General features: G+C 40.3%; 1 protein-coding gene across 1 annotated transcript in view; it reads left to right on the forward strand.

The window, feature by feature from the left end:
- Positions 1-25,245, forward strand: part of LOC132405625 (PDZ and LIM domain protein 4-like) — a 109,436-nt gene that overhangs the window by 14,171 nt on the left and 70,020 nt on the right. The window contains exon 2 of the mRNA XM_059990583.1: positions 5,747-5,898. Within this exon, the coding sequence (XP_059846566.1) occupies positions 5,747-5,898 (152 nt within the window). The remainder of the gene's footprint in view (positions 1-5,746; positions 5,899-25,245) is intronic.

Consider the following 25,245-nt stretch of genomic DNA (forward strand, 5'->3'; position numbering starts at 1 on the left):
ATTAATTTAGTAGCTTAGCTGGACAGTTTTGCACACCGTGTTCTCCTGATATTAGTCGTGCAATGACTCCAGCAGAGTATGATGTTCTCCCAGGGGGTTGCTTATTGGTGGGTCTTCAGGTCACTGTCTAAGCCTATCTGGGATCCACAGATCCTGAATCCTGCCCACATCATCACAAGCTGATGGCCACAGGACGTACTCCCTTAATGCAGAATGCCTGTGTGTGACTTAGTTTAATGTGGGGAGGCTGACGCATGGGAAACCACAACGCTGTCCTTAACAGATCAAGAGTCAGGGTCCAGAGGCATGGGATGCAACTTGACCGAGAGCTGCTCTCTGCTGTAGCACTCCTCTGCTTTCACTGTCGTCCTCTTCCACCAGCTCCATCATTGGGGTCTTGGTTGAATTGCTCTTTGCCTGGAACCTTTCCCTTGACCTTGCCCCTATGCGTAACCCCACCAGGAGCCAAGTGCCAGACAGGTAAACTCCAGACAGCATTGCTCTTGGATCTCAGGATCTCATACACCTCTCGACCATGATAAGGTGACAACCCTTCGAGAAACCTTTCATGCTACTTCCACTGTCACCAATTTTCAAGATTGTGTTGCGACCACAAATGCATCTCTGGACAGTTAAGTAGTTCATTTGGCATCAATGTTTGCAGATCTAGAACAGCTGCTATTATATTTTGAAACTTAGGCATTAGTTTGGTCAGTATTGAACTAAAGTTTAAATAATCCAAACAATAATCCTAATTAAAACTATAATTCAATTTTAAAGATTTGCAGGCTCTAGTTAATTAAAATTCATCACGTGTCCATTATTTTATAATAATTCTCCTATTACACCTAATGTTTTCATAGAATATAGAAACTTACAATACATTACAGGCCCTTTGGCTCACAATGTTGTGCCAAACATGCAACCTACTCTAGAGAAGCTGGGTTCATCAGAATGCAATTATCCATATCAAATTTCAACTCCATTTTGCTCCAATACTTGCACTAACTCCTTGCTGAATAACACCCCAGTAACACAAAGGGTGATCGTGATATTCAAAACTCTTCATCATCTTGACTATTCTCCATCTCAGACTTCTCAAAACTAATCAGTAAACTTCAAGACCAGGGCCTCATATCTTCTTATACAATTGGATCTTGGCTTTGCCCCAGTCAGTTCGGATTGGCAAAAACATCCACTGTTGTAGGCCATATCAAAGGTGGTGATGATAGGATATTTCATAATTAGAGGAATAGAGAAATTCTGTGGATGCTATGGAGACAACTCCTATTTGCCAGGATCAGTGATGTTTCGGATTGGGTCCACAGCATTCTAAAGGGGCAGGGTGAACAGCAAAGTTTGGCGTATATTGGCACCAAAGACATAAGAAAGGTGAGAAGACCCTGAAGAGAGATTTTAGGTAGAAAGCTGAAAAGTAGGACCACCAGGGTAGTAATCTCTGGATTGCTGCCTGTGACACATTCCAGTAAGGGTACAAATAGGATGAATTGGTAGGTGAATATAAGGCTGAGGAAATGGTATGGGGGCAGGGGTTCAGATTTCTAGAACATTGGGATCTCTTCAGGGGAAGGTATGACTGATACAGAAGGGAGGGGGATCAATATCCTTTTGGTTAGGCTGTGAGAGCTGTTTGGGAGGGGTTAAACTAATTTGACGGGATGGGAACTGGAGTGATAGAGCTGAGGATAGGGTGGTCGGTTTATAAACAGAAGCAGTGTATAGTGAGACTGTTAGCAAGGAGAGGCTGATAGGGCAAAATTGCAGTCAGCAGAATGTTGCAATGTAAAAGAGGATCAAAATCAAAAGGGATGATGAATGTAGGACTGAAGGTATTGTATTTGAATGCACACAATTTACAGAATAAGGTAACTGATCTTGTAGCACAGTTACAGATTGGCATGTATGATATCAAATCATTAGAAAGAGGTGACATGGATCAAAAAGTGTAGAATCATTGTGCGTAGAGCTTAGAAACTGCAAGGGTGGGAGTTGCGTACAGACCTCTGAACAGTAGCAAAGATGTGATCTACAAATTGCAATGTGAGCTAAAAAGTGCATGTCAAAAGGGCAAAGTTACAATAGTCATGGGGATTTTAATATACAGGTACTGTGGGGAAAATTGGTTTGGTGCTGGATCCCAAGGGGGAAATTCATAGAATCCCTATAGGATGTCTGTTAGAGCAACTCGTGTTTGAGCCCGCTAAAGGATCTGTATTAGGACCACATCTTGTGTTATATGCAAATGATTTGGATGGCTTTGTAGCCAGGTTTGTGGATGATACAAAGATGGGTGGAAGGGCTGCAGTAATGGAAGTATAAAGGCTACAGAAGGACTTGAACAGATTTGGAGAATGGGCAAAGAAGTGGGAGGTGGAACATATTGTTGGGAAATGTATGATCATGGACTTTGATAGAAGAAATGAAAGGGTTGACTAAGGACTTGGTTGCAAAGGACCTGGGAGTCCTCATGCAAAATTCTGCAAAGGTTAATTTGCAGGTTCAGTTGGTGGTGAGAAAAGCAAAAGCAACGTTAGCATTCATTTCAAAAGGACTAGAACATAAAAGAAACAATGTAATGTTGATGCTTTATAAGACACTGTGAAGGCCTCTCTTGGAGTATTGAGAGCAATTTTGGACTCCTTGTCTAAGGGATATGCTGACATTGGAGAGGGCTCAAACAAGTTCTCAAAAATTTTGGGATTGGAGGGCTTATCCTATGGCTCTAGGCTATCTACTTACTGGAATTCAGAAGGATAAAAGGTAACCTAATTGAAGCCTATTGAATGTTGAAGATCCTTGATAGAGTGTAAGTGGAGAGGATGTTTTGTATGAAGCAAAAGTCTAAGACCCGAGGACACAGTCTCAGAATGGAGGGACATCCATTTAGAATGGAGCTGAGGAGGGATTTCTGATGAATCTGTGGAATTCATTACCACAGTTGGCTGTGGAGGCAAAGTTATTTAGTGTATTTAAGGTAAACTTGATAGCTTCTTCTTTCATCTGGGCATGAAGGGATACAGAGAGAAAGCAGGAGATTGGGCTTGAGAGTGAAGTGGATCAGCCATAATGAAATGGTGGAGCAGACTTGATGGGCCAGTGGCCTAATTCTACTCCTATGTCTTGTGGATAGGTTTGGCTCTGAGCAACCCCATTATTTGATCCGTGTAGGACCGGTGACTGGGTTTGCAGAATTCTATCAGAAAAATGGGTTGTTAGCAATTCTCATCTCTCACCTCTCCACCTCTCCACTTTATTGCTCTTGCAGCAGCATCTGGTGAAATGTCTGTTATTGCCAGCGGATCAGGTCACGCTTCCAATCTAATCAGCTATCAGGAGCTTTTGGAAAGTTGTCATGGTCAAGATGGTCAAGCGTTCTTGTGAAGGGTAGGATTTGTGCTTCATTTTGCAGGATTTCTCCAGCCATATCTGGAAATCCCCATATGGAGGATTACAAGGAACCTCTAAAGTTTAAGTTTCTGTTTATTTCTACGTCTGGCAGATAACCAGCAATTCTCTGCTACTGGTATTTGGGGCTTGCCTGGCCCTGTATTCAACTTAATGTAAGTTGAATTCCTCAGAGAAGGGGAAATCCATCTTTCTTAAGAAGATTCTCCATTTTCTTTTGACAAAATCCATCTTAATACAGGACTTGTCAAACCTACCGGAGTAACTTCCCTGATCCACCAAAAGTCTCTTTGTATCCAGCTGAGAAAATTAGCTGTGTTTGAAGCACGCTCTTTTCCAAAAGAGAATGCATTATTGACACTGTGGTGCTCCTGCAGAACACGGTAGAGTGCTAGCCAAGATGTTATTTCAATTTCTGGAGTACAATTTGTACTATACCAAGTGTTATTTGATACTAGCTCTTTTTGAGCTCTGGTGTAGCAGGATGTTTACTTCTGAAAACTCTCACTGGCAGCTCTGATTGGGAATTGTTCAGAATCAGAGTTGAGTTTAATATCAGTGACATATGTTGTGAAAATTGTTGTTTTGTGGCAGGAGTACATCACATTTTTTATTGTAAGTTATAGGTTTTCTGCAGTGCAGAAAGAGCTTTGCATCCAGAAAGCTGATAGATAGGAAGAGGCTGTTCCTGAAACATAGTGTTTCTTCAGGCTCCTGTACCTCCTCCCTGGTAGTAGAAGTGAGAAGAAGGCACATCCTGGGTGATGGCTGTCCTTAATGATGGATGTGAACTTTTTAAGGCATCGCCTTTTGAAGATGCCCCCTATGCTGGGAAGGCTAGTGCCCATGATGCAGCTGGTTGTTTGCAACTTTCTACAGCTGTTTTGATATATGCAATCGTCCCTCCATACCAGACAGTGATGCAAACAGTTAGAATGCCCACTGCTGTACATCTGTAGAAATTTGCGGGAGTCTTTGGTGACATTCCAAGTCCCTTCAGACTCCCAATGAAAAATACATAGCTGCTGCCATGCCTTCTTGGTAATTGCATCAATATGCTGGACCCAGAATAGATCTTCAGAGATGTTGACATTCAGGAACTTGAAATGGCTCACCCTTTCCATTGCTGATCTCTTGATGGTCTGGTGTGTGTTCCATTGACTTCCTTTTCATGAAGTCCATAGTCAACGCCTGGATCTTACCAACGTTCTGTGCAAAGTTGCTGTTGCGGTACCATTCAACCAGCTGATGTATCTCACTCCTGTCTCCTTGTCATCATCTGAAATTCTGCCAACAATAGTGTCATTGGCAGATTTATAGATAGTGTTTGAGCTGTGCCTAGCAACACAGTCATGGAATTTTTGATATTGCTACATCTCTTCCAAAAGCCTACTTTGCATGAAGGCATTTTAATCAAAGTGTCTAGTTTTCTAGTTGTTTTTAGAGACTGATACACAACTAAGAATTCTCTGCTGTGTTGTAATATGTTTTTAAATTCCCCCCCCCCCCATGTTCAGTCATTTTTTCAACCCACTCAGCCAAATTCGGTTTCTTCACTTTTAGCAATAACTACTTAATATGAAGTTGTGTACAGCACATTTTTTCTTATGTACCTAAGTGTTGATGCTACCCCACTGTCACCCATGCTTAAGTTTTGTATAACCACATGACAAGATTATTTGTGGTGTTCAATTGAACCACATGGCAAGATGCCATTGTAGAAATGAGCTTGCAACCACTGGATGTCAAAAGTCATTGAGCTGAAACAATAACTGTTTCTCTCTCCATGGATGCTGTTTGACTTTTCAAATATTGTCCCTGTTTTCTGCTTTTTATTTCAGATTTTCGGCATGTTCAGTTTTTTGGATTGTGTTTAGTTATTTTAGACCTTTTCTCAGTATGTTATTCAAGATTGCTTTTAATAATTTGTGTAATAATATAGCAAACTGTTGTGCAGCTGCCCCTGCAATGAAATTAGTGCAGGAGTTCCCAACTTGGCAACCACAGACCCCTGAATTAATGGTAAGAGTCCATGGTATGAAAAAAGGTAAGGGAACCCCTGAATTAGTGTATCAGTGATATCTTGGAAAATACAAACAATGCAAGGGAAAAGGGGGAGGCAAAGATATGAATTTTAAAGTCAAAATTTGACTATTGTTCAGCTATACCTAATCATCATCTTTTGGGTGCAAGCGGATGTTCATCTACTGTAGAGTATCAGAGACTTGCGCTAGGCTATTGGATGAATTTATTTGGTGGTCTGGTACCAGCTTGCTTTGTGAACTTGCAATTTATTTTTATTTTTTAAATTTTGTTAAAGGTTACTCCTGGCAGTAAGGCATCCTCAGCAAATCTGTGCCCTGGTGATATAATTGTAGCTATCAATGAAGACAGTACGGAGAATATGAACCATCTTGATGCCCAGAACAAGATCAAGGCCTGTACTGACCAGCTCACACTTTCCATTAACAGGTGAGTGAGTTAAAATTCAAAGACATCTTTGCACATATTTATCTTGATGATTTTGTGAAGCAATAAATATCGGTCATAATTTCCAGAAGTAATTTTTTTTGCTGCTTGTTGCAACCCACAATACCAAATTCTAAAATTACATTAATTTTGGGTTTTTTTTCCCACCTTTTCCGAAAAGGCATCTTTTTATTTCCGAGTCATTGAGAATATTGGTTTAGCCTCATCTAATTAACTAGTTTGCCATGCTACAAACAATATCTTTTGCACTGGAGAGTTGTGCAATTTGGGATCGGAGTGACTAGATTTTACTGTGCTGTTGTCTGGTGAAAGTGCGCACTTCAATTTATAGAGGCCTTAATGGCTAAGCAGGAGGTGGGGGGTGGGGAGCATGTGGTTGAATGTACACTGTGGTTCTCTAACACTGGTTTATTTCTGTATTCCCTTCTGAATAGCTGTAATATGCATTGGATTGCATGTCAAAAAATTCTCATTTCATTTTGGGAGAAGATGCTCAACTACTTACTTTTTTATGATGGCTGCAATGGTGTGCTTTCATCCACTTCAATTACATTGCTCTCCCCTTGTCCATCTCCAGGATGCAAAAGGCCTAGTGTGCATTATTCCCTTAATGCCACTGTCCAATCAGCTTTTCCTGTTCATTTTGTAATGTTACTTTTAAAAATGGCAGATTTCTTTTCCTCTTGTAATTTCATAACAGTTTATTCACATAAACCACAAAATCTCAATTTGATCAGATAAATTGGGGAAAATAGTGTTGATACTGAGCCTTAAGTTACCACCTAAAGGGGAGCAATGATGGTGAATTAAGCTATAGACTGGTATCTAAAAGCCTGGGCTGTCAAATCCCATCGCTGCAGCTATAGGATTTGATTTTTAAAAAAATATTAACATTAAACATCTTTAATTTCAGATTTAAATCACTAACTCCCATGCATGATTCAAATTGACGACTTTTGAGGCTAGGATTTGTTTTGCCTTTGACTTGTGTCTAGTACGAGAGGACATAACTTGAGGATTGCAGGGTGCCCATTCAGAACAGAGATGCAGAAGCATTTTTTTAGCCAGAGGGTGGTGAATCTATGGAATTTGTTGTCACGGGTGGTAGTGGAGGCCAAGTCATTGGGTGTACTTAAGGTGGAGATTAATAGGTATCTGAGTAGTCAGGGCATCAAAGGTTATGTTGAGAAGGCGGGGGAATGGGACTAAAGGGGAGATTGGATCAGCTCATCATGAAATGGTGAGCAGACTCGATGGGCTGAATGGCCAACTTCTGCTCCTTTGTCTTATGGTATTTTACCAAGTGCATCTCTTAATGATTCAAGAATAATAAGGTATAGACAATTAAAGTATGGGCTTTTTCCACAGAGCATGGAATTTGAAAACAATTAAGGCACGTAAACAGTTATAAAACATTGTCCAGCCTCTGTACTTTTCTGGTCATCATGTCACAAGAATAATGAGGGCCCAGAATAGTTAACCAAGAATGATATCACCGTAAGATATAGAAAAAGGATTAGGCCATTTGGCCCCTTGACTTTGCTCTGCCATTTCATCATGGCTGATACAATTTTCCTGTCAGTTCCAATCTCCTGCCTTCTCCATGTATCCCGTCACCCCATCCAATCAAAAATCTTATCAACTCTGTCTTAAATATACATGAAGTCTTGGCCTCTTGTAGCTGCTGCTTGTGGCACAGAATTCTACAGGTTAACCACTCTCTGCCTAAAGAAATTCTTCATCATCTTTATTCTAAATGTACGCCCCTTTATTCTGAGGCTGTCTCTTCTGGTCCTCGACTCTCTCACCATAGGAAACAACATCCTCTCCACATCTGCTGTATCCAGGCCTTTCACCATTCGATGGGTTTCAATGAGGTCACCGCTCATCCTTCTGAATTTCAGTGAATATGGTCCCAGAGCCATCCAACGCACTTCATATGACAAGCTATTCAATCCTGGAATAATTTTTGTAAACCTCCTTTGAACCCTCTCTTGTTTCAGCACACCCTTTCTAAGAAAGGGACCCAAAACTGCTCCCAATGCTCCAAATGAGGTCTCACCAGTGCTTTATAAAGCTTCAACATTACAACCTTGCTTTTGTATTCTGTCCTCTTGAAATGAATGCTAACATTGCACCTGCCTCCCTCACCACTGACTCAACCTGCCAACTAACCTTTAGGGAATCCGGCACAAGGACTCCCAAGTCCTTTGTTGCCTCAATTTTTTTTGTATTTTCTCTCCATTTAGAAAATAGTCAACCCTTTCATGTATTCTTCCAGCATATGACCATACACTTCTGACACTGTATTCCATCTGCCATTTCTTTGCCCATTCTCCTAATCTGAGTCCTTCTGTAGCCTCTCTACTTCCTCAGAACTACCTGCCCTCCACCAATCTTTGTATCATCTACAAACTTTGCTACAAAGCTATCAATTCCATTATCCAAATCAGTGACATATAACGTAAAAAGAATCTGTCCCAGCACACCCTGTGGAACACCGTGAGTCACCAGCAACCAACCAGAAAAGGCTCCCTTTATTCCTCCTCCTTGCCTCTTGCTACTCCGCCACTGCTTTATCCATGCTAGAATCTTCCCTGTAATATGGGCTTGTGACACCTTGTCAAAGGCCTGAAAATTCAAGTACACTACGTCAACCATTCTCCTTTGTCTATCCTGCTTATTATTTCTTCAAAGAAGCCCAACAGATTTGTCAGGGAAGGAGTTCCCTTGAGGAAACCATGCTGACTATGGCCTATTTTATCATGTGCCTCCAAGTACCGAGACCCTCCTCCTTAATAGTAGACTCCAACATCTTCCCAACCACTGAGAGTCTATAACTGGTCTATAGTTTCCTTTCTTCTGCTTCTCTGCTTTCTTGAAGAGTAGAGTGACATTTGCAATTTTCCAGTCTTCTAAATCCATTGATTCTTGAAAGATCATTACTACTGCCTCCATGATCTCTTCAACCACCTCTTTCAGAACCCATGGGTGTACACCATCTGGTCCAACTGACGAACCTACCATCAGACCTTTCAGTTTCTAAAGAACCTTCTCTCTATCTGTGAGGACTTCACACACTTGATAACTCCTGATACCTGGTACTTCCACTATACTGCTAGTGTCTTCCACAGTGAAGACGAATGCAAAATACTTATTCAGTTTGTCTGCCAAATCATTGTCCTCTGTCACTACCTCTCCAGCATCGTTTTCCAGTGGTGTGAGATCCACTCTCCCCTCTCATTACACTTTGTTTCTGAAAGAACTTTTGGTATCCTCTCTAATACTATTGACCTGCTTACTTTTGTATTTCATCTTTATCTTAATGACTTCTATTTTGCCTTCTGCTGGTAATCAAATGCTTCCCAATCCTCTAACTTCCCACTAATTTTTGCTCTATTATAAGCCCTCTCTTTGACTTTTATGTTGGCTTTGACTCCTCTTGTTGGCCACGGTTGTGTCATCTTGCCTCTGGAATATTACTTTGTCTTTGGGATGTATGTATTCTGTGCTTTCTGAATTGCTTCCAGAAGCAAGTTTTGAAGTTGTCACCAAGAATGTTACCAGTGATGAGTAATTACTGTTGCAGGGATAGATTAGAGTACTTATGAACTGAAGACAAGCTGAGGATCAGAGGAGATGTGCTACAAATCTAAAATATAGTCTAGACAGCATAAATAATGGAAGGCGACTCCCTTTTGGCTGAGAGATGAAAGGCTAGAGGCCATAGGTATAAAATAAAGGGGAAAATAATTTAATCATGATGTATGGGGAAAACCTTTTTAATGTGGTATATGGTTGAATGTAGAATGTACAGCCAAGAATGCAGTGGAGGCAGGTTCCATTGAAGCCTTCAGGAGAATTGGATAAGTATATGGTTAAACAAAATTGCAAGGCTATGGTGGAAAAGGTCTGGGGTAGAATGTCAGTTGTTCTGTCAAGTGCTGGCATGATTATAATGAGCCTAATGGTGGTCTCCTGTGCTGTGATCATTGTGATTTATGTAATACGAATGCAGTCATGCATGTGAAATTGACATCTTAGCCAACTACTGAATCACGGTGCTATGAGAATTAATTTTAATAACTTCATTGCACTTTTTCTTTTATATATAGGTTTGCAGTAATTTATGCAGATTTTTAAAATGCACATAACAATTTGGGTTTGACAGCAAGGAATGTTGTATGGTACCAACACTATTACAATACTCAAATTCCTAGTGCAGCTGTGTTGATATTTTGTGGATTGATGTAAGCTGTATCTTGCTTTCAAGGGCCCTTCATGAGGTGTTTGTTGTTAAGCATATAATTATCATTCTGATTCTCATACTCCTTGCAACTCAAAAGTTACTAATTCAGATTCCACCACTCAACTCTGGAGCATGATCTAATTCAAGGCATGGGAAATTCTGATAGCTGCTTCCCTCTGTCATAACATTCCCCTCTCAAATATATTCACATTGCACAAGTATATTCTGGCCACCATTTGTCTGTGCACGTCTGAATATAAGGTAACTGATCATTTATAATTTAATTTGTTGTTTGTAGAAACCTAGATGTACACAATTTTACTAGTCATTTTTCCACTCAATTGTGACTTTAATTAAATATGTATTGTCAGTTAATTGCTTTGAAACAGGACAGAAATATTGAAGCTCCTATAAATGGAAGCATCTTTCCTTCTACCAAAGTATTTATAATAATACATCTGTTATCTATTTTGAGATGTGACAGCAGTTACTTCTATTCTTTATCCTATTATTGTTGTCAAATGTTCAGGAGAGTTGATAACCCCAGCACGTCTTAGCTGGATCAACCAGTAATAGGCATTAAATAAAATGAGCTTTGTTTTGATTTTATTTAGTTTTTGATGAATGATCCCAGACCTGAAATGTAAACTTTCACTTTCCACAGATGCTACCTGACCTAATGAGATTTTCCAGCACTTTGTTCTTTATATCAAAAAAGTCTGTTGCAAACTAAGTATCACAGTAATTGCTAATGAGAGAGAAAAGGGTCTTGTGCAATTAACTTTTTTAGTTGATTAAATTACCTCCCTGATTGGTGGTAAAGTTGAGGGGTCACATGTGCTGAAGTAACAATTCAGAACAAATAGTGAGTAGGATTTAATCAAGATTTTTGAAATTGTACAGTCAGACCCTGGTCTGATTCTAATTGATATTACTTGATCTTTTCTCTGAAGGCAAAACTGCCATTAAACTTTTAAGCAATTTTGTAACGAAGTGCATGAAATTCTTGATTTTAATTAGAATTCATTGGACTCGGGCCTCTTTTTTTCAAATGGTGAGATCCTTTAATCATTTTGGAATTGATTGCCTTAAATCTTTCTGGTTTATATGTATTTGATTAAAGTACTGTAATGTGAAAACTTTTGTTAATTTTAAAATTTTAGAAACCATGTCATACTTTCTAAATTTTACATAGAAATAGCAAATGATGGGACTGTGAATTTGACTCTGTATTCTTAAATCATAATGCAAAGACTAAATACTTCCATCTCAATACATTGAACACATTTGCCTCAGGGACTTGAGGACCTAAACTGTAGGGAAAGGTTAAATAGGTGAGGGTGTTATCTCCTGGTGCATTGGAAAATGGAAGAGATCTTGTAGAGGTGCACAAAGTTGAGGGATATGCCTAGAGTAATACAAGCAGACTTTTTCCCCTGAGGTTGAGAGAGACTGTAACTCATTTTCGTAGGTTTAGGGTGAAAAGTGAAATATTTAAGGGGAACTTGAGGAGGAACTTCACTCAGAGATTTTGTGTGTGTGTAAGTGTAACCATTTGGTAGTACAAGTGGTAGGTTTGGGTTCCTTTGCAATATTGAAGAAGCTCAGATAGGTACATGTTTGGGAGGGATATGGAGGACTATGGTACGAGTAGATAGAACTAGGCAGAAAAACAGGTTGATGTGGACGAGAAGGGCCAGAGGACCTGGTCCTGTGTTGTATTGCTCTGACTTTTTGACCTTTACACTTATTACTTTTGGTGTGCCACTGAAGCTTTGGGCATTACTAGCCCAGAATATCTGTCTGCTATTGTGACATGAAGTGGGACAATGCATCGGGCAATCTTGGTGTCTCTCTTCTCCCCAGAATTCAGTGCAGTGTGGCCCCAGTTACTAGACTTTGTGGCAGCTAGCATAGCTAAGGTAGTTCAAAGTTAGTGTCTCAGAAATTAATGCTTTCAGTAAAATAAAACCTTAGTTGAAATAAATTTAGAAAACTGTGTATTGCTTGATTAGCTAAATTTTCAGGGAAAAAATGAATACCTACCAGTTTCTCAATCCTTTGCCCTACTTAAGATGTCTAACTTTGATGTTCACAATCACTCTAGTTTTTCCTCTGGAGGAATTAAATCTGAAGACTGGTCAGTTGGAATGTATTTTCAACTGAAGTTGTTTGTCAAAACTGTAATGTCATTTATTGCCTGGTTGATAATTATTCACTTGAATTGAGAAATGTAAGAAAAGAGAGCCACTGAACTACAAGTTGCACACAGTAGCCATTCAGTGGCATGCATGAAGTGCTTTTAAATAAAGGTGTTACCACATATTCTGTAGATCTAAACTGAACTGTAAACTGCTTTACAAGCAATTTTAAATTGCATAATCATTCTTTTCCAGAGTAACACATTGAAAACTTGGACCTGGTCAATTCCTATATTCACCACTTTTGTTTTCTACAGCTTTTCTACAGGATTCCATTTTTGAGAATACGAGTGCCGATACCTGTAGAAAATAATGATGGTTAGTGAGAATACACCCATATAAACAACTGTTTACATAAACCCAAGCACTTCCAGATTTCTGTGATTTTTGCTCCTCCCTTCACTCTCCAGCTAGGCTTCATTTTTTAAAATATTTGCCTGTTTTGGTGATAACATAATGACTTGAAATGATAGGTTCAATAGAGTCAGAGAATTGTCTGATCAACGAATATCTCTGGCATTTTCTGTTTTTTTTTAGAGGAAACCAGGGATTTATTTTAAGATGAAATAACACACTAGATTGATGTAAAACCAAAATAGTAATCAAAGTGCAAGTCCTTCTCCTGCATGAAAGTCTAGAAAGCTCACTTATTTGTTTAATTTTTAGGAGTTATTTCCAGCTTTAAAAACTGCTCATTCATTTTCCCATTCTATCCTTGAAGTTGTACAATGATATATGGGGAAATTTGAGTGCTTAAAGAATTGTTAATTTAAGATGTAGGAGCAAAATTAGGCCATTTTGTCTGTCAAGTCTGCTGCACCATTCTATCATGGTTGATTTATTTTTCACTCTCAACCCCCTTCTCCCACCTTCTCCCCATAATCTTTTGATTCCCCTATTAATCAATAACCTGTGAACTTCGGCTTTAAATATACAGTGACTTGAAAGCACTCAGTCCCCACAACTATCTTCACATTTTACTGTCTCATTTTATAAATTTAAAATGTATTTAAGTAGAATTTTTTGAGATAATCTACAAAACATTGTACATCAGGTCAAATCAAAAGGAAAATTCAAAACTCTGGCAGCAGTCTACTAAAAATTTAAAAACCAAAATTGAGGTTGAAAAAGTATTCATCCCCTTTGTAATTATTACACTAACTTTCCTCAGGTGCAATGCAGTATAATACTTTGACAACTCACTCAATTTGTTGATGTACAAAATTGGAGGACCACCTGTTTTCACTGAATTCATGAGAATATTTTAAATTCCCCCTTGCTCTGTATGGTCCAGCAGTATGATAGATTTTCAACAAACCAAATAAAAATGAAGACAAGTCAGGGAAATGACAATAGAAAAGCATAAATCTGGGGAAAGGTACTGATGCACCTTCAATAACTCTCGGAGACGGGAGGCGAACGATAGGCTTTTATTAGCTGCAAACGTGACCACAACGTCCTGGAGACTGAGGGAGGAGCAGTGCCTCCAATCACCTTTATACAGGGGACTGTGGGAGGAGCCACAGGAGCAGTCAGCAGAGGGGCATGTCCAGGCAGGTATACACATAGTTTACCACAGGTACAAGACCATTTCAAAGGCACTGACCATCCTTCTGAGCACAGTGCAGTCCGTTGTGGAAAAATTGGAAACCATAGCCACAGTGCTCAAGTCAGGTCACCTCTTTAAAATTAATTGCCAGAGAAGAATGGCACTTGTAAGGGACACCAACAGTCACTGAGTGAGCTGCAGAAGACAGTGGCTGCAACTGGAGATGAAGTTCATGGCTCCACAGTCTTTAAGGCCTTGCACAAAAATGGTATTTATGGTCATGCTAAAGTAGTAGTCCTGGTTTAAAAAAATAAAGCATATCCTTGCCCAGAATGACTTTGTAAAGCATCACTTTGAAAGAAGGTCTTGTGATCAAATAAGACTAAAGTGGAACTTTTTGGCCCCAACACTAAGCAGTACATGTGACATAATCTGATACTGCACATCAGCCAGATAACACCATCCATACTACAAAGAATGGTGAATGTATCGTCATGCTATGGGGTTGCTTTTCGGTAGCAGGGACTGGAAATCTGGTCAGGATTTATGAGAAGATGAATATTGCTTAAATGCAGAGATCCTGGATAAAAACTTGTTAGCTTCTGCCAGAAAGCTTAATCTGGGGAGGAAGTTTGTCTTTCAGCAGGACAATGACCCAAAACCCACTGCTAGAACAACCATGGAGTGGCTTCAAGTGAAGCAAATTGATGTCCTTGAGGGGCCCTGTTAAGAGTTCTGATGGACCATCTCTGGCAAGACTGCGGCTCCCCAACTAACCTGGCACAGCTTCGGCAATTCTGTAAGGAGGAATGGTCAAATCTTATTCCATGTTGTGCAAAGCTAATAGAGACTTTTACAAGATGGTTATTGGCTGCAATAGCTGTGAGAGGTGGCCCGAGCAAAGGGGGATGAATATTTTTGAGCTACTGATATTTCAGTTTCTGAATTTTTAGTTTTTCACACTTTACAATTTTCTGTTTTTGGGATCTACTCTGGGGGAGGGGAAATGAGCGTGTGATTCATAAGTAAAAATACTCAGTAAAATTGATCGAGATCTCTAGCTGTGATACCCATTTATGTGAACAAATGGTTGGGTGCCGAATGCTTTTTCAAGGCACTGTATCCAATAATTTGGCCTCTACAGCTGTCTGTACCAATGAATTTCCCAGAGTCATCACCCTCTGACTAAATAAATTCCTCCTCATCTCTGTTCTAAAGGGGCATTCTTCTTTTCTGAGTTTTTGCCCTGTCGACCTCCTCCTACTATTGGAAATATCGTCTTCATCGGCACTCTGTCTAGGCCAAGGCTTCAGCGAGAATTCACCCCCTCCATTCTTCTAAACTCTAGCAAGTTCAAGCTGAGCACCATTAAATTCAGTAGGTGCATTTAATGTCAGAAAGATGTATACAATATACATCCTGAAATTCCTTTTCTTTTCAAACATCCACGAAAACAGAGGAGTGCCCCAAAGAACGAACAACAATTAAATGTTAGAACCCCAAAGCAGTCCCCCAGCCCCTCCCACACACAAGCAACAGCAAGGCAATGACTAGCCACTCCCCCACCAGCAAAACAAAACATCAGTGCTTCCCACCTGGCACTCGAGTGCACAGCAAAGCATTAATAAAGACATGGACTTGCAGTACCCCAAAGACTACTCATTCATCTGGTGTTCTACATCCCGCAGGCGCTCTCTATCCCTAGTAAGGGGAAAAAGGGGTGTCCCCGTGTCACAGCAAGAGGTGAGACATAGTAAACAATGCACTGATTCATAGTGTTAAAAGTCTGTTGCGTCAGTTTTTCTGAGCCCCGTGCCCAAAGAACTTGGGTCTCTGGGCACAGACAGCAGGCAGCCCACTGCTTCTAATCTTCAATGTTCTCCTGTAATGCATCAGGCGGTGGCACCGGCTTTGAATCTGCCCGTCTCCGGAGCCACGAACATCTGAAACCCTGAAGGCGTGTTCGTCTTCCAGGCCGTGTCCTTGGGAGATCGAAAAGTGACCAGTCGTGAGGCCCTGAGAGCAGGTCCTTTCCCGCAGAGAACCAAAGTCAGAGTGTAAATCAATGTCAGGATCTTCAAAAAAAAACCTTGACAGGGAAAAAGGGATATCAAAGATAGAAATAGTTGTTTCTGAAAATGCAAGCCAAGGAGTCACTGTTTAGCGCCATCATAACAAACTCCGCCCTCTGTATTCTTTTTCTATTTTAAATTTTCATTCCTGGAATCGCACTCGTAAACTTCCTGTGGATGCCCTTCAATACCAGTGTTTCCTTTTGTAGAAATGGGGCCCAGATCTGCTCACAATACTCCAAATGTGGTTTGACCAATGTCTTGTAAATCTTCTGCATTACATCCTTACTTTTACAGCTTCGCCCAATCAAAATAAATGCTAACATTGCATTTACTTTCCTTACTACTGACACAACCGGCAGGTTAATCTTCAGTGAATCTTGCACTTAGGCTTCCAAATCCCTTTACACGCTGATTTCTGAATTTGCTTCCCATTTAGAAAATAGTATATGCTATTATTCCTTCTCCAAACTGCATGACCCTTCACTGTGTTCCATCTGCCACTTCGTTCATTCTGTCCAATTACTTTTGCAGACTCCCTACTTCCTCACCATCACCTGCCCCTACACCTCTCTTTGTGTTGTCTGCAAAGTTGGCTACAGGGCTATCAATTCCATCATCCATGTCATTAACTTATAATGTGAAGAGTAGCAGATTGAACTCTGACCTGTGCAGAACACTGCTAGTCACCGGCAGCCTGTGGCTGTGTCTTACTGATACCTTTATATACTTGTTGCCTTGTTGCAATGTGTACTTTGTTCTGTGTATGACTGTTGGTACTGTGTTTTGCACCTTGGCCCTGGAGTAACACTGTCTCATTTGGTGGTATTCATGTATGGTTGAATGACAATTAAACTTTAATTGAAACAAGCCCTCTTATTCCCTCTTTTGCCTTCAGTCAGTCTGCAAACCTTCTGTCTATGCTAGTATCTTCCCTGCAATACCGTAGGGTCTTATCTTGGTTAGCATCCTTGTGTGTGGCACCTTGTCAAAGGTCTTGACATTAAATAGTTGCTTACATAGTAGTATAACAGCAATTTTAGCTTTGTTCATTTGGCTTAGAAGTTGAAACATGTGGCCTTAATCTGAATCTTTTTTTTCTCTCCAAGGAGAATAAGGAATGAAAATAAGCAGGGATGAATGACAAGTATATTAAAAAGCATAATGTCAAAAAATAGTAGCAGCAAATTTTTGGACATGGTAAATAGTTTGGGTGGTGTGTGATGAGGTGTGTGGTTATGGTTGAATGATTAAATAATTCAGGATGAAAACATTTTTAGACTGGTTTGGGGAAAAGTACAGCAGGGTTTGTTTTGAGAGATAAATGTGTTTATGGAGATTAACTTAATGGCTGATGGCACTGAAGAGTGATTCGGGATTCAGCCTAGAGTAGATGAATTGATGTTTATGTTGAGTAAAGCCTGAAGTGGCAGTTGGGTAAACCAGCTGTTGATGTTGCAAAAACTGGGATCTGGATTTCATTGGTTTAATAATTCCACATTGTGGCAATTTAGGGTAACTCATGGAGAGAGTCCATTAAGTATTTGGTGCTGTTTTAGATTCTTCTGTCTACTTTTGTTTCTAATTTTCTGACAAAGCAATGTTTCATATGCTGCTTTAAAGTACTTATTTCCTCAACAATTTTTTGAAATGTGTATACTTTCAATCTTTAGTCAGAAAGTGTTTTTGTACATTGGAAACCTATTTTAAAGCTAATCTTGTAAAATTTGCTTGTAAGATGTGTGGCTGTAATATTGAGATATATGAACAGAGCTCAAATTCATCATGCTTGGCTAATCAAAACTAATGTTTGACTGTGAAATTAAAACTTGCAAGTTTTAATTCTTCCATTCACAAGTTCAGAAATCCTGATGTTCAGCTTCTGGCTTGTGAGGTGATGTTTGTATTTTCCTCTTAGTTGTGCCCCTGCTCCTCTTCTTCCTTTAAGCTTGCCCCAGTTTGCTGAAATGTTACCTTGAGCCACTTTTAAATAAAGTGGTTTGGAAGTATATTGGAGCATTAATAAAATAACAATCTGCTGCTTCAGAAAATCTGTTAGTTCAGCACCAGTGAAGACTCAATCATGCCAGGTTAAGAATTGTACTCTATTTGTGTAGAATTTAATGGCATATTAGGACTCGGGCTAATTCGGATTTGGGCTAATTATTGCAAAGAAAACGTTGGGTTCATAACCGTGGATCCCAAGCACCAACACTAATTACATTTTGTTAATTATATGTCAGTACCTGCTCACTTTTCTGTTTTTGCTGCTGTATAATTCTGATGCTGGTTGCGAAAAGAATGGGCTTAACTTTTTGAAGAACTGTTGGGATGTGTCTTTTGAAATTATATTTCAACGTACAATTTGTCTGAACCTTGTACATCTAACCTGCACTCCACTGTGGATTTTGCACCATCTCCAAGGGCTGAGTTCAATTAGTCAAAATGAGGTGATTAAATATGCTATGAATCCGGCTCCTCTGCTTTTCAACATGATGGTACATTGAACTAAATTTGACTCATTTGACTTGTTATTTGATAATTCATTCAAACAATACAAGTACATTTTTACTTTTATTTTTAGTAATTTAATCCTTTTCAATTGTATTGAAATCCCCCTTCTGAACATAAGCATTTCAAGGTCTTTTCTTAGCAGTGAGCAGTCAAAGATGTCGTTGGGGGAATCAGGATCCATTGCCCTGGTCTAATCACTGCTTTTAACTTTTAGTTTGAGGGAACATCATGACATTAAGATCTGGAGTTTGATTTAACTTGGAAGACCATAAAGATGAACTTGGCCTTGTGGGCAGGCGCAGGCAATGTTTGGATCAAACACAATTCAAACAACTGTAATTGAATACAGTATGAAGCTGAGTGAACCACCATCCATTTCAAAACTACTCCATAACTTCAGTCACTTCATCTGACATCGTCACTGACTTGATCATTGAGTTTCGGAAAAATACAGAATGAAATCCAATTAAAGACCATGCAAGCATTGTCTAAAATCAAATTATATTATCATTTTGTGTATTTCCATGCTTTGTGTTTAAAACCAACAGCAAAACAATTCCATGACTTTAGTGTTAAGCTTGACAAAAATAAGACATACGATCAGACACGGTGGAGTTAAGAAACTACAAGGGTAAAATAAAAACCATTATGGCAATCGTATATAGGCCACAAATACTAGCCAAGTTGTGAGGTTGAGATTGCAAAGGGAGCTGGTAAAGTCATGGATAGGGTAATGTTGTAGCGGTGTGCTACACGCAGCGCTAAAATAACGACACGGAGTTGGTAAACTGCAATTAAAGATGATTTTATTCGGACTTCACAGCCTTGCTTTAAAGCCTCCCTCATCCCGCCCTCCCCGGGCGCGGATGCTGTAAGGGACACGTACTCACAACCCCCCAGGCTTTTTCCCTTTGTTGGTGAAGCAGAATTGGCGCCCTTTTGGGACTGGCCTTTGTGCCGGCGCGCTGGCTATTTGTGAGCCGGTTCGAGTGCACTAGGAAGTGGGTCGCCACAGTGTCACAGTTTAATGGGGGACTTTAATATGCAAGGGGATTGGGGAAATCAGGTTAGTGTCAGTTCACAAGAGGCTTTTTGGAGCAGCTTGTGCTTGAGTCTACTTGGGGAAAGGCCATCTTAGATTGAGTGTAATGTAGAGGAGTCCTTAGGAGGTGGTGATCATTGTATCATTGTATTCACACTGCAATTTCAGAGGGAGAAGCCAAAATCACAGGTATCGGTATTACAATGGAATAAAGGGAATTACAGAGGTATGAGAGAGGAGCTTGCCCAGGTGGATTGGAGGAGGATACTGGCGGGGATGAAGGCAGAGCAGAGATGGCTGAAGTTTCAGGGAATAGTTCACAAGGCACAGGATAGATATGTCCCAAAAAAAAAAAGTTGTTCTCAAATGCTGGGGGCAGGCAACCGTGGTTGATAAGGGAAGTTAAGGACTACATAAAAGCCAGGGAAAGGGCATACAGGTAGAAGAGGCAACTAAAAGTCATAAGGAGGGAGAAGATGAAGTATAAGGGCAAACTAGCCAATAATAAAAAGCAGAATACTGTTTTTTTGTTCAGTTATATAAAGAGTAAAAGGGAGGTGAGAATTGATATCGGACCACTGGAAAGTAATTCTGGTGAGGGGGACAAAGAAATGGCAGATGAACTTGATGGGTACTTTGCATTGGTCTTTACTGGAAGACACTGGCAGTGTGCCAGAGGTCTGTAAGTGTCAGGGAGCAGGAGTGAGTGCCATTAACATTAGAATGAAAATAGTGCTAAGCAAACTGAAAGGTCTTAACTTGGGCAAGTCACCTGGACCAGGTAGACTACATCCCAGAGTCCTGAGAGAGGTTGCTGAAGAGATGACGGGTGCATTGGTCATGATCTTTCAAGAATCACTTGATTCTGGCATGGTCCTGAATGTCTGGAAAATTATAAACGTCACTCCACTATTTAAGAAGGGAGAAAAGCAAAATAAAAGAAATTATAGGCTAATTAACCTAACCTCAGTAACTGGGTAAGTGTTGGAGTCTAGTATTAAAGATGAGGTTTCAGGGTACTTGGAGAGTAATGATAAAGTAAGTCAAAGTCAGCATGGTTTCTGTAAAGGGAAATCCCGACTGATAAATCTGTTAATTCTTTGGGGAAGTAACCAGTAGGGTGGAAAAAGGAGAGGCAATGAATGTCATTTACTTGGATTTACAAAAGGCATTTGATAAGGTGCGACACATGAGGCTGCTTAAGATAAAAATCCTATGGCATTATTGGGAAGATACTGGCATGGATCGAGGAATTGCTGACAGGCAGGAGGCAGCTAGCGGGAATAAAGGGGGCCTTTTCTGGTTGGCTGCCAGTGACTAGTGTTCCTCAGGGGTCAGTTTTGGAACTGCTACTTTTCATTGTTTTAATGATTTAAATAATGGAATTGATGGCTTTGTGGCAAAGTTTGTGGATGATACAAAGATAGATGGAGGGGTAAGTAGTACTGAGGAAGCAATGCAATTGGACTTAGAGAAATTGGAAGAACAGGGAAAAAATGTGGCAGATAGAATACAGTGTTGGAAAAGTACGATAATGTATTTTGGTAAAAGGAACAATAGTGCAGACTATTATTTATTGGAGAAAAATTCAAACATCAGAGGTGCGGAGTCCTTGTGCAAGACTCCCAAAAGGTTAATTTACAGGTTGAGTCTCTGGTAAAGAAGGCAAATGAAATGCTCTCATTTATTTCAAGGGAACTAGAATATAAAAGCTAGGAGATAAAGCTGAGACTCTATATGACACTAGTCAGGCCGCACTTGGAATATGCCAACAGTTTTGGGTTCCATGTCTTAAAGGATGTGTTCCCATTGGAGAGAATCCAGAGGACATTCACAAGGATGAATCTGGAAATGAAGGGGTTAACATGAGCATTTGGCAGCTCTGGACCTAACTCACTAGGATTTAGAAGTATGTGGGGGGTGGAGGGGGGGAGGGAGGGAGATCTCATTGAAACCTACCGAATATTGAAAGGACTGGATAAGGTGGATGTGGAGAGGATGTTTCCTATGGTGAGTGTATCCAGAACTAGAGAGCACAACCTCAAAATTGAGAGACAACCCTTTAGAATGGGATAAGGAGGCATTTTGTTTTTAGCCAGACAGTAGTGAATCTGTGGAATATTCTGCCACAGATTGCAGTGTAGGTGCAGTCTGAGGGTGTTTGAAGCAGAAGTTGATAGTTCCCTCATTAGTCATGACATCAAATCTTATGGCAAAGGCAGATGTATGGGGTTGAGTGGGATCTGGGATCAGCCATGAAGGAATGGTGGAGCAGACTCGATCGAGCGAGGGGCCAAATTCTGCAGCTATATCTTACAGGCTTTCTTGATATTACATGCAAAAAAAAAGTACAAGTAGAAACTGAATTTATACTTTTTAGTTTGCAAAAGCAACCCTTGCAGAGGTCTATCAAAATGGAATCGCCAACGAATAAAACCACAATATTAAATAAGCCCTGATGCATCATGACTCCCACAGACTTGAACTATCAACAATATAGTTCTATGATACCTTTTATTACTTTTCCACTGTCTAAACTAATCTGATGTTATTTTACAAATGCTTGTAATGTTGAATTAGCTTGGGCTATGGAGACTTCCTGACCTTGAGGCTAATAGATGGTTTCTCAGTTTGTCCTTCCTACATTTAAAAGTAATCCAGTCATCTCTGTTTCTAATAGTTCCAAGAGAAAGACTTGGCAGTTACTTTGAGACCTGTAGAAATTCAGTGATCCTATATTATACTCAGTCATTATTCTGGTGTGCATTTCTCAGAATGACCAGCTTTGATGGTGCTCCAGTACTCTTCTCAACCATTACAGGAAAGCAGACGGGACTAGAATTAAAGTTCAAGCTCGTGCTTCATTTGCAGGCAGAAAACACCAAAGTGTAAAGCCAGGATTGGTTTCTCCCGCCCCCCCCCCCCCCCCACCACATTGTTCTGTATTTTACTTCTCAAATTGGGATGATGATCTAAAGTGCCCCTTCTATTCCTTCACAACAAGAGGCTTTGCAGGAGATAGAGTTGTAGGCTGCAGTAATGCTGTCTCCTTACATTCTCTGGATTCCTGCTTTAAAAATGAGAACAGCTCTTTAATCCTTTATAAACCTGAAATGGAGATATCACATGAATTATACTATTTGCATGAAATGGCTTGCATTACTATACTTGATACAAATGCAAGGCTATACATAAAACCTGAAGTTTTATCTAAGCTTTTTTGTTGCAGCATTTGACATTGAGGTATTTATTGGCTGTATGTCAAATATTTTAAATGATCAGTTATCAGCAATTAACTTTATTTCTCATAAAGTTTCAGCAGAATCCACAAGTCCACTCTGTGGTTATTTAAGCCACTTCCAGAATTACGAGGGATCAGAAGCAGATGCCTTTGTTTGGTTTGTATTTGCTCATTCACTCAAGTAATTCTTGCTGTGTCTGGAGAAAGGATAATCTCTAGCTCTCCATGTACTGTATTCATCCCAACTCTAAATTGTGGAAACAATAGGGCATTAATTTTCTTTCCTCCCCACCCTTGCAAGGAAACCTTTCATGAGACATTCAAACAGTGCAGAACCACTATTTGGTTTACCCAGCACAGGCAACCATGGAACCCAAAGAATCCATCAGTACTTGTTCTCCACACCCTGCCCCACATCAGACTCCATTTGCTTGGTTATGCAATCGTGTCGAATTAAACAACAAAGTCACAAGGGGCATTTTTCAATTTTTTTGGAATTCAGAGGTACATTTAATGTCAGAGATGTATACAATATACATCCTGAAATGCTTTTTCTTCACAAGCATCCACAAAAATAGGAACGTCCCCAAAGAATGAATGACAGTTAAATGTTAGAACCCCAAAGCCCCCCCCAGCTTCCCTCACTCCAGCAAGCAATAACCCCCACTCCCCCCAACAACAGAGAAAAGCATCGACACCCGCCACCAAGCACCCAAGCGTGAGCAAAGCAACAGCAAAGACACAGACGTGCAGTTACCCCAAAGACTACTTGTTCACCCGATAATTTGACATACCACAGGCTCTCTTTCTCTCTCTCCCTACAACTTAGCAAGGTTTTGACAATGTTCAGCTGTGTGTCCACTATCTCTACAGCAGCATCCTTTTAAAATCCTTGGTGCAAGCCCTCAGATTCAACAACTTGTCTGTCTTTACTCCCGTGAGTTCCTCTAATAATTAATTTATTGTGACTGGAATTTTGTAGGCTAATTTCACTAACTTTATCTTGCGATCCATGGCAAAGACTGACAAAAAGATTTAAAATGCATCTATTCCTTTCTAGTAAATGATTTCAAAGCCTCATTCTCCACGTCTTCCATCCTACATTGAACTGCTGCCTTTCTATATAAGTATCCATTAAAACTCCTGCTATTTGTTTTGACATTACACATATGGGAGAAAAATGACATTGGAGGAGTTTGAGCTTCAATTTTTACTGTTGGATCCTTCATTTCCAAGTTCTCTGGCCTAACATCTGCCACTTTTGTGGGCCGTGTTTTTTGTCTTCGATTTGATTACCTTTGTTCACCACAGATTGTATGCCTGTTTCTCATGGAATCCCCCTTTATAAATGAGGAACTCCAGCAGACTTTGACATGGATGTTGCATCCTAGCTGTCTAGATACGCGAGTCTAGAGTGGAGTGCAAGTTGTTGCCTGTGCACCAGTCTGCCCCTCTCCACGCACCTGATGAACCCAAAGGAACTGCAGAGACTGATACAGTTTGGCACCAGTGGTGTCACGGGAATTGCCAGCCAACTCAACGTAGGCCTGCCTTAGGGACTCCAGCTCCGGATTTTTCCCTCTGGGTTTACTCTCGAAGCCTTCCCCGTGAGCGGATATAGCCGAAGGGCAGCGGAGGTTGGAGAACAGAGTTTCCTTCTCCTAGATGAAGTGTCATCCTCGGCGGACAAGCCCTTTATGTCTGAAGTGACTGGTTTTAAGGTGCCAGTAACTCACCTTTGCCCCTTTCTGTCAGTAGAAATCATTCTGCTGGGCTTAGTAGCTAAGCCACATGTGAAGGTCAAGAGCTGGACTCGATTGTCAGAGACTATTTGAGACAGATGCCATTGAGAACATTTAATAGGCAGTGGGAGCTTAGAGCCATTACCACCCTTGGCTATGACAACCTTAAATACTCATAAAATATGGTCTGATCTTCATCCAAGTCACAATAATAGACAAACCCAATCCAACTAAACTAATAACACACAAACAATAGTACATTTCATGTCTTTATTGAACACACTATTTAATCATTCACAGTCCAGGCTGGAAAAAGTATGTGAATTCTTGTTTTAATAACTTGTACAACCTCATTTAGCAGCAATAGCCTCCACCAAATGTTTCCTGTAGCTGTTGATCAGACTTCCAGAATGACGAGGAGGAATCTTGAACCTTTCTTCCATACAAAGTTGTTTCAGTTCATCAGTATTTCTGGGATACCTTGCATGATCAGCCCTCTTCAGATCATGCCTCTGTGGTGTCCTTCCACGAACACCATTCTTGTCCGGTATTTTTCTTGCTGGATACTTGAGCATAGACTTTAGCAAGTTCTAGAGATTTCTGCAGGTCTTTTGCTGTTACCCTTGGGTTCTTTTTTTTAACCTCCCTCAACATTGCACATTGTGCTCATGGTTGATCTTTGCAGGAAGCCCACTCCTGGGGAGAGTAGTAACAGAACT

This window comes from Hypanus sabinus, chromosome 15 (assembly GCF_030144855.1).
Source record: "Hypanus sabinus isolate sHypSab1 chromosome 15, sHypSab1.hap1, whole genome shotgun sequence".
NCBI lineage: Eukaryota > Metazoa > Chordata > Chondrichthyes > Myliobatiformes > Dasyatidae > Hypanus > Hypanus sabinus.